The sequence below is a fragment of the Hydra viridissima genome, unplaced genomic scaffold (assembly GCF_058129835.1).
Source record: "Hydra viridissima isolate aposymbiotic clone 2 unplaced genomic scaffold, HvirCarnegie_v1 scaffold_6, whole genome shotgun sequence".
In the NCBI taxonomy this organism is placed as follows: domain Eukaryota; kingdom Metazoa; phylum Cnidaria; class Hydrozoa; order Anthoathecata; family Hydridae; genus Hydra; species Hydra viridissima.
Genome location: NW_028324305.1, coordinates 8,995,167 through 9,013,313, shown reverse-complemented (window position 1 = coordinate 9,013,313; position 18,147 = coordinate 8,995,167). Strand labels below are relative to the sequence as shown.

General features: G+C 27.8%; 1 protein-coding gene across 1 annotated transcript in view; it reads left to right on the top strand.

The window, feature by feature from the left end:
- The window catches only part of LOC145189766 (GTP-binding protein 4-like), a 31,556-nt gene that overhangs the window by 183 nt on the left and 13,226 nt on the right, over window positions 1-18,147 (top strand). The window contains exons 1-5 of the mRNA XM_090090881.1: window positions 1-170; window positions 931-989; window positions 6,005-6,116; window positions 9,707-9,810; window positions 11,344-11,674. The exon at window positions 1-170 is cut by the window's left edge and continues 183 nt beyond it. Coding sequence (XP_089947007.1) covers window positions 123-170; window positions 931-989; window positions 6,005-6,116; window positions 9,707-9,810; window positions 11,344-11,674 — 654 coding nt within the window. The 5' untranslated portion in view covers window positions 1-122. The remainder of the gene's footprint in view (window positions 171-930; window positions 990-6,004; window positions 6,117-9,706; window positions 9,811-11,343; window positions 11,675-18,147) is intronic.

Below are 18,147 nucleotides of genomic sequence, written 5' to 3'. Positions count from 1 at the left end.
ACCGAAATTTGTCAACACACGGTCTTTGGATGATACGCGTGTACCTTGCATGTACATGCCAATCTTATTTTGTTAATAGGTATCACTGTATATCTTATCTTAGTTTCAAGAAACTATAAGAAATGTCGCTATACAATTTTAAAAAAATTCAAGTTGTTCCAACATCCAAGGTAAGACATTTCTGGTGTAAACTTGTTTATATTAAAAAACCACTAATGTAAATATTCTTCGGCTATTTTAGTAAAAAAAGATATATTAAAAAAAGACATTGGTTTCATTAAAAATTCAATTTATTGTTTAAACATTCAACAACATTTTTTTGGCAACTCAAGTAATAAATAAAAATAAATCATAAAACTTCTATAATCTCTTAACTATTTCTATTGGAAAGCTTTAATATCAACAATTTTAATTGCAATAGAATCTCGAAAAAGAAAATCTGGCAATAAATTACATTTTTATTTTTATTATTTCTGATTGTGTGCTCATTCACATAAGATCCCTGGCCATCTTCCTCATGAAATAGACTGGATTGCACTGAATTCTGCTTTTAAGTTCTCATAGTATTTTCACCACTTCCTGCTTTCCTCTCTCTGAAATCAAACTTTCTAAATTGACTTAAAAATGTAATAAACAGTTCAGTTAGCCATCTTAAGTTTTGCTATAATGCCCATAGGTGAAACACTCAAGAGATAAAGGTCAATGATAATCTTATTTTTGGTAGTCATCATAAAAAGTGAAACTTTTTATTTTATAATTGATTTGTATGAATCAAAAATTCCAAAACCATAACCCAAAACAATGGAAGTTAATACAAATTTTAAGTGTGCATGCTTTAAATCTTATCTCATTTTTAATAACTAATTTAAATAAACTATACTGTTTTATGTTTTTAACATATTTCAATATAATTTAGCTGTTTTTTTTTAGGATTTCATTGATGTTGTCTTGTCTAAAACTCAAAGAAAAACACCAACTATTGTTCACAAGTAAATTTAGTTCAGCTTTATTCTGGGTAGAAGTAAATCTAATCTAGCATTCTTTACTATATGTATGTATGTATGTATGTATGTATGTATGTATGTATGTATGTATGTATGTATGTATGTATGTATGTATGTATGTATGTATGTATGTATGTATGTATGTATGTATGTATGTACCACCATATAGGCCACCATTATGGGTTTAAAACCCCTTTTCATGTCTAATTTTAGACTGGATTTACCCTTGGCCCCCTTTTTCTTTTTCTTAATGAAATGAAAGGGTTCACATTTCTGGACCCCTAATAAATAATTTCAAAGGAAAACAAGTAGCAATCAAGCAATTAATAACATATCTCTTCAATTAAATAAAATTTGACTACACTGATGTTGCAATTCTGATGTTGCAAATTCACTTCTTTTAGATGTTTATGGTAACTCTTCTAGCTTTATCACATTCATTTGTTAGTTCACTTACAAATTGTGTTATATAATATTCCAAGCCAACTTTCTTCAACAAACTGTCAGAGTTTTTGTTCTTAAAAATATTCATTAAAATAAGATCCAACTGATCACGTTTTCGCTAAATAAAGTTTACATTAAGTTGCAAATAAATACCCACCAGACATAGTATTACATTCAATCTTTTTAAAAAACCTCTTAAGTAATAGTTTTTTCAGTTCTTGAATTCCAGCAATTTTAAAATGTGGTCACTAAAAAATGTAATTTCATTTTCATCATCATATCTGCTACTCCTCGTATATATCAATGGCTCAAATTACTTAAATTATACAGTTATTGATAAAATGACACAGAAAAAAGGATTATCATTCAGTATTTAGCTACAACATTCAGATGTTATATTTATTACCTAAAATGTTAATATACATCTGATACAGAATTTTTCTTCTTTAGAAAGCTCAAAGTTTTTATGTTCAGAAGAACATTCCATGATGTTATCCTCAAGTTCTATTTTATCTTTCGTATCTGTAAAGGATAGGTTTTAGCTGAAAATAAAAGTGAAGGTTATAAAAAAGTAACAAATTACTATCAATAACTAGTAATGATAGAAAACTATTATACATTAATAAATTTAAATTCAAATTGCTCATTAAGTTTATTCTTTTTTTTTTTTAGCAAGTAAAAACTTGCCCTAAAAACAATACATTTTTTTGATCCAAATGAACTTACTGACAATGACCACTTTCCTTTTCTTCTCTTCTCTTTTTTTGTGTTTGTTTTTAATAATTTTTTTTTTTTTTTTTTGCTAAAATTTAAGTGAAAATAGAAACTTTAAGCTATACTACAAAAACTAAACAAAACTCTAATCAATATTTATGTTATGCCATAATAAAACTTTGCACTAATCGAAGTTTAGAAAATATTTTTCAATTTTAGTAATTTCCATTAATCAAAAACACAATATCAATGGAAGTTATATTTTTGGAATAAAAAACTATTTTATGCTAAATGTACAAAAATGCTCGTTGACAAATAAAATTCTTTTATTCAAAAAAATAAATAAATAAATAAAAGTTTAATATATAAATATAATGTATAATTAATTTATTTAGCTGTTTATATTTAAATTTCAATGACCCATCAGTATACTCTTCTTTTATTCATTTGATAATGAGCTAAATCTAATAAACTCTTTTGAATTTAAAACTATAATGTGAAATAAAATGATAACATAAAAACCATGTTTTAAGATCAACAAAATTTTTTTACCTGGTTTGGTAGATCTGGATTCACCATAAAATCAACACTATTAAAAAAAAAGGATTTAGATTTGATGCTTTCATCAAGTTAAAGAAATTATGAGAACTAAAGTTGAATAAAAATCATACAAATAAACTTAGAGTTTCACTAAACTGAAGAAGATTTAGATGCTTGACTATGCTGGATAAGGACAAGAAAAATTGTTTAAAAAACTATTATTGGAAAGAGTAAACATGTTGAAAGAATAAATATATTGCTGTTTAAAGGCAACTCAAAAACTTCATAAAGGCTGATATTATTCTCCATTCCTTAAATATATTCCATTATAAATAGAATGACTAGATATTTTGAATGTAGCTGCAAAATGACATAATGCTTAGGAAAAACTGCAGATAAAAAAGGTATTATATTACAAGAAGCTCATGCATGTAAAGATCATCTATATTGTAAGTCACATTAAATCTTTTTCAATTCTAAGTATATCTTCTAATTCAAAATCAAGCAAATTTTGGTGTAGACTTTATTAATACACTTTTATACGGTTTAATGTATTTAATACAATGTATAATACAATTGTATAGCTAAGCTGTAAACTGTTTTAGCTGTGACCTAAATACATCTAATATAATCTTTTTAATATCAGATAGTATTATGTTTATCTAGCTAGCTACATTTAAAAATTATGACTGTAAGGAATTGATAATTGGTAACTTAGAAGCTTGTATTATTATTAGATATAGCCTAGGTCAATAAGTATGACTCGGGTTCTTTCCAAAGAGAAACAATTATTTATGATTTATAAAGAAAATAAGAAGTTAATAGAGCTCTTCATATAAGTTTTATAAAGGCGACACTTTAGCTGACATAAGTTTACTCACATGGATTTTTTGTTCAGGAGAACTTTTTTATTGTATATATGTGCAAAGAAAATTATAAATTCAAAACACTTTATAAATTCTTTGTCTGTAAACTTTTTTTTGAACAAGATTTTTTTCCATGAAGGAATTATTTAGAAAATGTAAAAATATACAACTTCTGTCTTTAGATTTCAAGATACAAATGTCACCTTAATCACTAATTTTTTTATATTCAAAGATATACCGTTCTAAACCTTAGTACGTTTTTTCCATCAAATATCTATGAAGAAATACTGCTATTACAATAATAAAATCATGGTAACTAGGTCTCTGGTTTACAATTGTATTAAAATATGGAAAACACGGAAAGGTTAAGTAATTAAACAGTAAAATTAAAGACTATGCTGTTTTGTTGCCTTTAAATAAACTTCGCCCTAATAGCTACATTTTTTGTACCAACTGTCTACTTAAGCAGCACACACACACACACACACACACACACACACACACACACACACACACACACACACATACATATATATATATGTGTGTGTGTATATATATATATATATATATATATATATATATATATATATATATATATATATATATATATATATATATATATATATATATATATATATATATATATATATAAATATTATAAATTGTGTTTAAAAATTAATGTTTAAATAATACTAGTCAGAAGTCAAAGATTATTAAAATGTTTTTTTGTTTTAAAGCATCCAATATGGTTTCACAAAAAATAGAAAAGCTAATGAAATTTTAAAAGAATATGTAGATAAAGACAAAAAGGGAGAAGCCAGACACAATAAGCAAAAAAGAGTTTATTCCAGAATTATTAACAGACAAAATAAAACTCTATTTTCAGGAGAATCCTTTAAATTTATTGTAACAACCAATTAGAAAGAATATCAGATAGGTTAATCAAAAATGTCTTGGAAGCTCCATTATTGTTTTCCATAAGAATTGAAAACTGAGTTTTCTAAAATAACATTAAAAATGATCACAGCCCAAAGATGATCATTTTTTATTGATCATGAACCACCACAAGGAAATCTAAATTGTATAAAAAACAATTATCGTGTCAATTTAGTGGTATTATAAATGTGTTTTTATCTAAAACTGCTTTCAAGGAACGAAAGAATTGGTTCAAATGTTTACTGTTGCTAATTAAACAGGAGGAAGCAATCAAAGAAAAACAGCCAAAATCGACAATCATAAAAAAAATAATGAAAACTGTCATGCCTGTTTGAATATAAGGGATCATCCATGTAAAACTATGAGATTTAAAAAAAAAAAAAAAGCAATCATTTTAGAATGACATTACAATCACATTAGAAAAACTGAAATTACTTTTAAATATTTTTAAAAATAATTATTGTATCATTTTCAACTTTCGTTAAAAAATTAAGATAAGAACCAATTAACCGCAGTTGTCAAAAACACTGATTTTAAAACTTGAAAGTTTAAAATCTTCTATTTAGACACTAGAAAAGTGATTTTATCACTCAAGATACAGTTTATATAAGAGACATCACTTAAGCTGTAAAATACAAAAAGAAAGACTGGTGCATAGCATGTGGCAGTGATATAAATTATTTTTATTAGTGACTCAATTGCAAAATATTTCTGAACCTTGCCTCATTTGTACCCCCTAAAGCTAAATCCTGCATTTGCACTTTAAGAATATACAGTTGTTATGTTAGTTTCTTATATGTAATGCACATTTGACAATAACTTTTATTAAGTAAACTTTTAAATTGTATTTACTCAAAATACCAAAAAGACCTTTAATATATTGGTCTTTCAAATAAACCAATGCATATCTTCATTTAAATCTTTGAAACAGCACAGTGATTTTAACTTTATAAAAAAAGAAAAATTACATTTTTATCCTTAAATACATTGTTTTAAGTGTTGAAACAATTGTGACAGACTTTATCATATAACTGGGTCAAATATAATTTTTTCAAATGTAAACTAGTTTAAGTATTTAGAATACAAAGCTTGCAAAGGTTGCAGAAAAAATGATACCTTGGATGCCTTGTTTCAATTCTTCAAGAACAGAATCACTATTCAATTAAGTAACATTTATATGAATATGAACTTTTTTGTGAATGAATCTTCATCTTAATTGATCTCTTTTCTAACTTTCTATATTTAATTGAAAAATATTAGTTGTATGGTCTTTAATGGTCATATACTAGTATTAATCAGACGAAAGTTAACAAAAGGTAGATATATATTAATCAGTTTATGATCATCTTAATAGTTCACTTAGATAAGCTCTTGAAAAACTCAGTGTAAGCCTTCTTGGCAAAACTAGTTTTTAAATCTATCTTGATAATTTTTTTAGATGTCCTTTTTTATTGTTATTTTGTTTCTTTCATTAATAAGCTTTTGTATTGTTTATTTTAGACATTATGCTATCAATAGGATCAGAAGTTTCTACTTGCGAAAAATCAAATTTACACAGCAAAATTATCATGATAAGCTTACTGTTATTATTACAGATTTTCCCAGAATGGAGGTTATTATGTTTTAGACCTAAAAGAAATTCTAGATTATAAAAGATTACAGAGTCAAAGTCTAAAAGACTTTGACTCTGTAATTTTATAATCTTACTTAAGCTTCATTTTCATTGTATAACGATCATACAGTGAATATTATGCATAGTAATGTATCATGATCATCCAGTGTAATTATGGATAGTAATGTATCATGATCATACAGTGTATATTATGCATAGTTATTTTAAAATTCACTTTGATCAACAAAGTTTCTTTGTAATGATTTTTTTAAAAATCTATTGTATATACCAATGTAAAAGCCAACACTATAAATGAATTAATCATATATAGCTATAACATTTTAGTGGGCATCTTCATAAGTTTTTTTGAAAAATACTTTAGAAGTCATGAGTTTATTATTGTGAAAAAGTAAAGAGTTTATATGGTTAATATAAACTTTTTATGTTTATAGATAATCATATCTTGTATCAGATAAGTATTGTGACTAAAACGTTAATAAAATCAAATAAATGAATATCAAATAAATCTTAAATAGATGTTATTTTTTAAAGAAATCATGCAATGAATTAATGAAATTTCTAAAACCTATATTAATAATATGAAATTTGATAACAGGTGTTCCCTCAAAAATGGAACTCCACAAAATTCAATAGTTTATGTGCAATTGTTTAAATGATAACATGTCTTAGTGTAATCTAGACAATATCTAATTAAAAAAAAACAAAAAGTATTAATCAAAAATAATTGTTTTTATTCATAAAAATGAGCTCAAAAATAGTGGATGTAAAAAATACATGTACAAGTTCTATAAAAGTAAAATTACATTTTAAAATGGAAAATGTTACAAAAATGTTGGAAAATAATATTAAAGCAGTCATTAAAATTTTTAATGTATTAGAGGTGTCATAGGCAAGTACATAGTACATTAAGTTAATTGTTACCTCCACTTTCAGTTTGTCTGTTTCAGTTTGTCTGTTTCATTACATTTCTCCTGAATCCTTTTTTCAAATGTCAGCCAAGGCATTGCTGATGGACATCTTCAAGCCCCTCAATCTCAAAGTGTGAATATCACAACATTTTCATCAAAAATGAGGTCTGCATCTTCTTGGCAGAGATACTTTACTGCCGTTTCAATAGGAGTTAGGAACTCACAGAGTTCTTGTACCATATGTATAAGTCTTCATTATTAAGATCAAGTTCCTGAACAAGCTCAATAATTGCCAATTTCATCTCTTTCCTCAAGTATAAAAGCGTTGGAACATGGTAAGTAAGCTGTTCCACCTCATTTGTGTGTCAAATCATTTCCTTTCTAAATGAATTCACTATTTTGGGTCGTAGAAAATCATAATTTTTTACTGGAAACTTGCAAAAAAAATTACATCATTTTTCTAACTTTTTGCAATGATAGTTTTGAACTCTGGAATGAATTCAATATCAACTTGAGCTCCCTCTGAATCTGAATCCTCTTCATCCTCCTCATTTTCATCAATTTGCTTTTGATGGATGAACTTATACAGCATGTCACAGGCATAAAGAAGAATAGCATAAGTAAGGCATGGAATATGTAAGGGATCTGTCTCTCAACCAATTTTCATCATAATACTTGCACCATCAGTTATTTGCAGCTATGTGCTCTTCCAGGGAATTATCATACTCAACAAGTCTGGTTTTTATAAGATCAATGACTTTCTCAGTGACCATACTTCCTTTAATACATATCATTCCAAGACACTGAAATCCTGTTCTAAAATACAAATTAATTTGACTCATCAAAGCTGATAGTAAAGCGGTTTACTAGATTCTTTCTTCAAAGAAATTTTCTCTTTGGTCTCAATTTGAACTTCTTCATAGAACCTCATGAATATCAACTTAGTAGGATCCTTGCTAGCTGGGATATCATACCCATCACACTTAAATGCTTTTCTAGTTAATGAACTTTTAATGATTTAGTTGAAGATAAGACCATCACCAGCAACATGTCAATAATTTCACTAGTTGTCTTTTGTTCTTTTTTCAAAAAAATATCGATCCTAGCAACCTTTGATTTTGGTTTTGGTGTTAAATTTTCAGTGCAAGACTTAATTTGAATGTTATGTTTTTATCTTGAATGGAGTCAAAAGACCTTTTCTGCTTGATCCAAATTTCTTTGATAACAGGTAAACAAAGTTTGCATCTTCCACTTTTATCTTTCTTATTTTAAAATGACTTCATACTCCAAATTTACTTGAGCTGCTCAAAAAAACACAATCATCCATCTTAAGTCAACTTTCATGAAATTGTCAATTCTGAAAATAAAATACTTCAATAAATATATTTTGTATTTATGTATTTATTCTAAATTTTATTTTCTGTTAAAAGTTGCTTTAAGATTTTTAATTATTTAAACAATAGCAAACTGAAGAACAATTGTGTATCAGAAGACTTAAGATTTTTTTTATCTTCAAAGCTCTTTTTTTCTCAAAAGTTAACAGTTACACATATATTAGAAATTTTAAGTATATATCAAGGCTATTTCATTATAATATATATATATAACTAGATTACGTTGCATTTCATTAAAATCAGAGTAAAATTTGAAACATGATTTTGCACAGAAGAGCTGCTTGAATAACAGACTCAGACTGGCATAACAGTATTCTAGCACCACTCAAGCAGGGTGTTAACTAGCCTGATGGCACCGCGTATAACGCGGAATTCCCAATTTTTCAAAATATCCCAAAAGTTCATCAAATCATTTAAAAAAAACGACCTTTAATTAACAGACTTAGATTTTAAGTGTTACGCAAGAAACCTAGAAATACTTAATAAACGAAGAAAATAATTTAGTTGATCAAAAACAATTACTTTCTTTACAAAAGAAAAAGCATGGCAAATCATTAAATTCAAAGCCATTTAAAAAGCGTAGCAATTTATTCAAAAATAAAAAAAAAAGCTTTATTTTTTTAATTGACGTCAGTTGTTCTTTAGATTTTTCATTTCGCTTGTTTTTTTAATCGTGTTTATTATTTTAGACTCTTTATTTTCACTAAAAAAATTTTAAAAGAATTTGAAAGAATTCTGTATTTACAGCCATACACGGTTATTGTAAATAATCGTTTAAACTAAAAAACTTTTGCAATGAACGACCTTTTTTTTTTTTTTTTTGACTCGTCAGCCGAAAGTAAATTCCCAATATTATGATAACGCTGTATAAGTTTTATTCCTGGGTAACACACTGTCAAGACTGACATGGCAATAAATTAGTGCTGCCAAAAATTAGTTCTGCAAAATAACTAGCCCCACAAAAACATAGTGCCACAAATCTTTGTTGCATTATTTTAGACAGAGGCAAGTTTTTTAAACAGTTTTCATTGGATGAATTGCATTCTGGTGCCTTCCCGGGTTTCTGCCTTCTCAAACTCAGGATTTGGGTTTAGAAACCATATTTGTTACTTAAAAATGGCATGAAGTAGCAATTATCAATGTGAAAAAAATGTAAAATTATTAGAATTTTGTGTTTATGCTTATCAATTTCAGTATATTTATTGCTTTCATTTTTTTTTAATTTTTTTTTGTGTCATTGAGATTTACAGTAGCTCTTCCTTCATAGGATGTGCATCCATTTTATGCTGATCTGATGAATGTTTTATATGACAAAGATCATTATAAATTAGCATTAGGTCAAATCAATACAGCAAGACATCTTATTGACAAGCAAGTACTTTTTTATAATTTATTAATTTATAAATTTTTCTCATAATTAGTTTAATTACTACTGAAATTTTCCACTGCAGGGCAAATAAAAGTACTTTTAAAATATTTTTTCTCTACAAAAACAACAATTAAAGATTATTTAGACAATGTATGGATTTATTGTTACCCTTATATTTTACAAGGAGATCAGTTATGAAAATTTATACCATATAAATTTTAATTGACCCTAAAACATTTCCTACTATTTTCATCAATTTGTTTATTGCTGTTAAAAAAAAAAGTTTTGTCAAAAATTTAAAAATGAAAGTCTTCTAATTTAAAATACAAATTTCAATATTTTCTGTTTAATCTCAAGACTCTGTTTTGTTCAATGATCTAAGGATAAATCAATTTAAAAATTCTGTAAAGCTAAAAATCAACTAAAAATTGCTTAATTAAAATTAAAATATTTCACTAAAATCTTCATCTGAAATATAAAAGTTTATAAATTTTTGTGATCAAAAGCAGCTTTTGGAATTAGAACCAATCAGTATAAACCTTAGTCACCACCTATCATTGGTGGTGACTAAGGGTATAAGATTTGTAACCTCTTTTTCTATTTCCTTTTAGTCCTATAAATCATACAAAAGGTTTTAAGTAATTTGTTGGGGTATAGACAATAGTTCATTGCAATAGTTCATGTTGTTGTGTTGAAATGAGCAAGAAATATGCACATCTTTCAATGCATCCATCTATATATAGTTTGGTATAACTTAAATCTTTAATATTCTGCTCTTTATTCAGTAGCAATGTGTCTACTATTTGTAAAATGTTTATTGACATTAATTTATTCAGATCTTGCTTACTAACTTCAAACCTTTACAAATCAGTTTCTGGGTTTCTATTTAAATAGAAAGTTCAGAAAATTTTGTGTGTTTAGTGTATTTTAAGTTGTGTATTTATATGAGGGCAAACATTATGCAACAACGTTAAACGTTAGCAACAAAATGTTAAACTTTAAATTTTGTTGTTTTCAAACTAAAAATTGTTTGTTGACGATTTTAAGTAAGGTTTTTTAAGTCTATCTTCTCCATTTTACTAAAATGTAACTAGCAGTTAACAGCATCGACTTAAACATTTTATGTACTATTAAGAGAAATCCCCACTCCCCCAACCAAACAAAAAGCAACAACAACAAACTAAAAAATAAATGATGCATTTAAAATGTGATTATCTGTGCAATATATTCAGTCCTACTTTTAACTCCACAAAAAACATTTCTCTAGGCTGATATTTTTTTTATACAACTTAAACTCCTTCCGCAAATATCTCCAGAATGTAGTCTTCACAGGCAATATAAAGAACTTTTCTGACTGAACATATGTCAGTTTGGCAGCACTGTTTAGAATACCCTTGTTACTGGCTGCGTATTAAACAATAAATCCACAACATTTATATCCCTAGCTCTTAAAAGATCCATGTTTAAATTGTGTTGGAAAAAAGTTTTGCATAGTGGATACACCCCTATTTTATGTACTATTTTTTTTACTTTAGTGTGGCAAAGGATTATGCTCGTCTAATGAAGTATGGTGACTCAATGTATCGGTGTAAACAATTAAAAAAGGCTGCATTGGGTAGAATGTGTACAATAATGAAGAGACAGAGTCAAAGCTTACAATACTTAGAACAAGTTCGACAACACTTGTCTCGCTTACCTTCGATTGATCCAAATACAAGAACTCTTTTACTTACAGGATTTCCAAATGTTGGTAAATCAAGTTTTATGAACAAAGTTACCCGTGCTGATGTTGAGGTTCAGCCATATGCATTCACAACAAAATCATTGTTTGTGGGACATATGGATTATCAGTATTTACGTTGGCAGGTAATTAGTTTGTTATTTCTTTCAGTAACTAAAATTAAATTTTGAAGTTTAATTCAGTTATTGAAAAAATATTTAAAATAGTATTAATAGTAGTTTTAGTTTTCATGCTGTGTCAATCCCTGTCAATTGAGTCAAAATCTCATAATCACTTAATAACCAAGCACTAAAAAATACCATTCTTCTATGTAGATAACAACTAAAATTTTCCAATTTTAACTTTTAAAAATATAATAAGCTTAAGTAGCTTTTTTAATCCCAAAATCAACACCCAGTAAAGTTAGAAAACTACAAGTCTTTAAGTGTTTTAGCAGAATCTGAAAAGAAGTTAGGAAAATAAATGCCTCATTACCTTAAACAATCAAAACATAATTATATGGTTTTGAGGGGTTTTAATGCATGTGATCAAGGACAAAAGAACTTGTTTCTGTGAATATGATCATTGCTAAATATAAAGAGACTTCATTTAGAATTTTACTGATATGATTTAATGACAATTGCAAAAGATTACAAAAAACTCTCTGGAAGAAATTTGTTTAGCTTTTGGCAAATTTAGAGTGCATAATCAACAAAGCAGTCATTAGTAAGATCAATTCGTCATACTTGATTTTTCTGAAAATTGTCATCCAAACTTTATACCAATAAAGTGAGAAATTTGTCATTTCCCAAACAAAAACAACTTAAATTCTGGAATTGGCTCTAAGTGAGCTGAAAAACTGGCCTTTTTGGTTTAAAAATAAAAACTAAAACCAGGTTGATGATGTTTTAGGAAACTTTCTAAAATTTATGTAAATGCAAAGGTGAATTAGAAATAAGTTCAAATTGCAAACTAGTGCAACTGCTGACTAGCATAAGGGTATCATTTGTAAAAATGTATTATATTTTTACTTTTTTAACAAGTCAAAAGTTTGCTTAACAGTGTAATTCAAGAACTATTGTTTGCATTACACCATTTCAATATAATTTAAAAAGTTGGAAGCAATGCTTATAAGAAGTAGGATCCAAGCCAGAGCCGAGTTGTGAAAAACAATCACTGCTCCACAAACCTGGTTGTGCGTTTATATCAGCAATAGTAAGATGTACGCTATTATACAAGAAAATAAACTTGATTAAACTTAAACCATATCAGCTACTGATATGGTTTAAGTTTAACTTACTTAAATTTAGCCATAACTTCAGTTATGGTTAAATTTGAAAATTTGTTTATTAATTTAAAGAAAATGAAAATAAAAATAGTGATACAGTGGGTTACACAAATAAAGAATCAGTTGATTTTTAATATGATTTTTTTAATTTTTTTTTTAAATTTAAAGCAAACAAAAAAGTTATTAATTTAAATTGTTTTAAATTTTATTAACATTGGTTTTATAAACAAAATAAGAAAAAAAATTTTTTCAAAAAAAAAAAAAAGTAGCAAAAATATAGAGTCAGGGTGCATTTTAGTATTTTGTATGCGCACCATGAACTTTCACACATACACGAACACATTATGGCATGACCGTAATGTTTGTCCGATTAAGCCACTCTTTAACCGAGATTGCAGTGTAAGCCATTGCGCCATCGTGCTGAAAAATTTTTTGTTGTTGTCTTCCATAAAAAGCTTTGGCCGTTGGCAAAAATTTACTTTCGAGGGTCTCTTTGTAGTTGTACTGGTTAATTCTGCTGTTATAAATGTTGTATTACCCTGTTCCTTTATGGAAGAAGCTTCCCTTTATTCCAGCTGATCCTCCTCCACCTTTTATCCTTGGTACACAAAAATGCTCTTTGCACTTTTCACCAGCCAGCCTCTTGATGATTAACCTTGACTTGCGATTTATCACCTCAAAATTGGATTTGTTGCTGAAAATGACTTTGGCCCAGTCTTCTACAGACCAGTGAAGTCTTTCTCTACACCACTTTAATCTTTTTAGGCAATCTGAGACAAGCAATTGCGGTTTTTGAACAGTGACATAGCAATCTAAGCCTTTTTTATTTAGGCATCTTTGTACAGTCCATCTACTAACACTAGTGTTACCAGGTTTATTTGTGAACCCTTCAGCAAGTTCTCAGTAAGAAATTTTAGGGTCTTGTCTAACCTTTTGATAGAGATAACTTTGATCTCTTGAAGTTAGCTTTAAAGGCCTTGGTAAATCTTTGACATCATTATGTAGCTCGTAGTTTTTCAACATTGTTTGTAAACATTTAAGCGAAACATTCACATTTGAGCTATTTCTTGATGGTTTTTTGTTTTATCTTTTAGCAGACCTACAATTTGCCATTGTACATTGTCTGAAACAGCTTTTCTGCTATTTTTTGTCTTTTTACTTTACCAAATAATTACCAATGTGAATAACTCAAGATATAAAAATGGTAACTTAATTTTATTTTCACAAGAATGTTTATACAGTTCGAAAGCAATCAACCACCAAATTTTAGATCGCTCGAATAACATTTCGTTGAGATATTTCAACTTAAGTCATTAAATTTTAGTTGACTATATTTTTGCTACATTAGAAATACAGGTATGTTCTAATTGAACCAATAATTGCTCAAGACTGGCTAACCTAAGAGGTTCAAATTATATACCATTCAATAGAGAATCAATTAAGACATTTAATATGCTTTTAACTGTATTAATTAGTTGGTTTCAAAAAATTTTTTGAAAAAAACAACACTTTCGCATAAAAAAAGTAGTGACTATGTTTATGCAACCTACTGTAGTAATGATTATGGAAATTTGGCCATTCAAAGTGAGAAAGACTGAATAATTAATTTGTTTAAAATGACAGTACTTTACTAAAGCACATAAACTATGAACTTGGTTGTCATTGTCAAATAGCTTTGATTGTTAAACTCACTGGATTTGGCTGTTTAAAATTTTTATGCATTTTATTAAGATAAGCAAATGTTTAAAAATGTGTTGTTTTTTTTTTTTTTGCAATTCAGTCATCAAGAGGAATTCAATCACAGATGTAAGTTCAATGGCTTCTTGTGCCATTGAACTTACATCTGTGGAGATGTAAGTTCAATGGCACAATTAATTGTATTTTGTAGGTATATTCACAATAATAAATTCAAAGAAGAATTTTTGTTCTCTTCTTTCCTTGAAACAACAAAAACAGCTGATATTATGGAAATTATGAAACAGTTTTTCAATGACAATCAATTACAATGGAAATATTTGTTAGGAATTACTACTGATGGAGCTCCTGCCATGATGGGTTGTAAGTCTGGATTGCAGACTAGGGTAAAAGAGATTGCTCCAAATGTAGTTGGTGTACACTGTTTTATTCAAGTTGATTTTTTTTACAACAATTTAGAGAGCCTGTACACTCGTTTCCATTTCGAACCACACAACATTTGGAATGTGGATTAGAAACGAAGTGAAAGTTTTTATATCAAATGAAAAGTGGACTGGTAGAATATTTTGAATTTGACAATTTTCAAATAACAACTGCTTATCTTGTGGACATTTTGGGTCATTTTAACAAGTTAAATTTGCAACTTCAAGGCAAAAATGCTAATGTAATTACATACTTGGATAAACTGAAGGCATTCATTGAAAAGCTCAAACTGTATAAGACTAGAATTAATAATGGAAATTTGATGTTTCAAAATTTAAATAGCGTAATTGGAAATAACATGCTTCCCGACGTTATAAAGATAGAAATACTTTGTCAGCTAGATAATTTGATTAATGAATTTGGTAACTATTTGCCAGATGTGAAGCTTTTGAGTAGTGAAGTAATTATATCACCGTTTTCCTGTGATGTGTAAAATGTGAATGAGGAAGCACAAGAAGAATTTATAGAGTTAAAGAATGATACCACTGCTAAGGATCACTTCAAAATAACACCATTAAATAACTTCTGGTTGAAAATGAGGAATTCATATCCATCGTGTTCAACAATTGCACTTAAAGCCCTTATTCCTTTTTCAACATCATATTTGTGCGAAGCAGGGTTTTCAGCCATGTTATCTGTAAAAACCAAAAAAAGAAATAGACTTGAAATTGATGCAGTTATTAGATGTGCTCTATCAAAAACTAAACCGAGTTTTCAGATATTAATTGCTGGTAAGCAGTGCCAGAATTCACATTGACCAGTTTTTGTATCATACAGTATTGTGAAAAAGTTAAGAACCACAAAAAAAACAAATCGTAATTTATTTTTATTTTTAAATTTCTTTTTAACCGAATATATTTTTCTGGTAAAAAAAAAAATAATAATAAATTTTAGAAAATAGACAAACAAAATAAAAAATAATAATAGTGATAAAAACTTTTGAACAAATATAAAAAATGTATTTAAAGTTTTATAGGTAACTTTTATTTTAAAAAAATTGTGAAAAAGTTAAGAACCACAGAACAAGAAACGATAATTTTTACCTAATACCGCGTAATTCTACCATGAATTTTTAAGCACTCATTTATACGATTTGGCATTGAGTCTATTAAATTCTCTAAAATATGTTTGGGAACATTTCCAAGTATTGCTGGTAAAATATTGTGCAACTCCTCAAGGCTCCTTGGTGCTTTCTTGGCAATCTCTTTATCAAGCCAACTCCAAAGATTTTCAATGCAATTTAGATCTGGGCTATTTGGTGGCCAAGTTAGACGCTCAATATTTTTACTTTCGAACCATTCAAAGACAATTTTAGCCCTGTGACATGGTGCATTGTCTTGCTGAAAAATGAACGGAACGCTTTGCTCAAGTGCATCAATTGACGGTAACAAGTTGTTATTTAAAATATCGACATAATAACTAGAGTTGAGTCGACCATCAAATAATTTAAACATACCGAGACCATAATATGTCATGCAGCACCATATTCCAACCGACCCGCTACCTTGTTTTGTTCTTTGAACGATACAATCGTGATTATATTTTTCTGAAGGCTGCCTGCAAATCATAATTCGGTTTTTTCGGCTATCAACCTCGATATTCATCTCATCACTGAACATTACTGTCCTCCATTTTTGTTTAGTCCATTCTTTGACGCTTTGGCAAAATTTTTTTCGCTTTTTTATATGTAGTTTGGTAAGTCGCGGTTTTAGAACAGCTTTTTTCCATAACATATTGTTAGCTAATAGTTTCCTACGCACAAGTGATGCCGATGCTTGACGTCCATTTGAAAGCTTCCATTCCCTTCTTAATTCATGCGACGGCATGGTTCGATTTTTCTTTGCCAACCTGATTAAAAGGCGATCATCATTGGGTGTCGTCAAACGCGGTCTTCCAGAACGATGGCGATCAACGTAAGATTTCGTCTCTTTGAATCTTTTGATGATTTTTAGCACCGAACTATGTGATCGCTTTACTATTCTTCCAATTTCGCGAGCGGATTTACCTTCCTGGTGAAAATGCACCACTTTTACACGATCTTCATAGGTAATAGCTTTTCTGCTCATTTTTTCAAAAGGAAAGAATATTTTTTTGTTTGAAATTAAATACTTTTTTTAAAAGTATTTAAAAAAATTAATTTTTTTCAAATGTTTTTATTGGTTCTTTGGTAATAACTCAGGTCATTAATAGAATATTTAAAAAAAAAGGGAAAAATAAATTTAAAAAGACGTTTCCGCCGCATTTCGCACCAAAAATTCTTTGTGGTTCTTAACTTTTTCACAAAAAAAATATAAAAAAAAAATTAACACATAATATTTACTCCTTATTTTTTATAGGTTCTATTAACTTATTTTCAAAAAAAAAAATTTTTTCTTTTTTCTCATGCTATATTTAATATGTTTGAAAAAAAAAGACTATTTTATTATCTATAGAATAAGAATTAATTAGATTTATTTGAAAAAAATATTTTTTTTTATTTAGTGGTTCTTAACTTTTTCACAATACTGTATATTAACTAAGATAAAATATTTTTGGGTCATAGATAGTCTACTCAATTAAAAAATACCTTGAATAAAATATTGTCCTGATGAATAAAAATTACAATATTAAAATGTTCGCCTTGTAATAGTTTTTAAAAGCAAAGGGGTCCATGGAGATTTTATGATATATAATTTGGGGAACGGGTAAGAAAAGGTTGGGAACCACTGCTTTAGTCCAAATAAAGCAGAATATACCTGAAGAATTTTTGCATTGTCTTTTTGCTATATTTTAAAAAGTTGTAATACACAATAATAGAAGTCAATATGTAAATGTATGATTTAAGATATGCAGCTTAAAAGGGTTTTCAGATTAATATATAGATACTTAAGATTAGAGGTATAAGTGTAACTTTAATGATTGATAATAGAGAAAAGCACAACTAGATTTTTAATACCAATGTCTCCAGGTTAGTATGAAACACTGAAAAGATTGTTAACAAAAAACTTTGATTAACAAGTTTTGTTTGACATAAAAATCTAAAAAGAGTAAAACTTTTATTTAATTGTCATATATTATAAGTTTTTATTATTTATTTTGACTACTAATGCTAAGCAACTGGTATAGTGATACTCTAGACATTTTTTGTTATTACTGTAGTGTTGTATTAGTTGC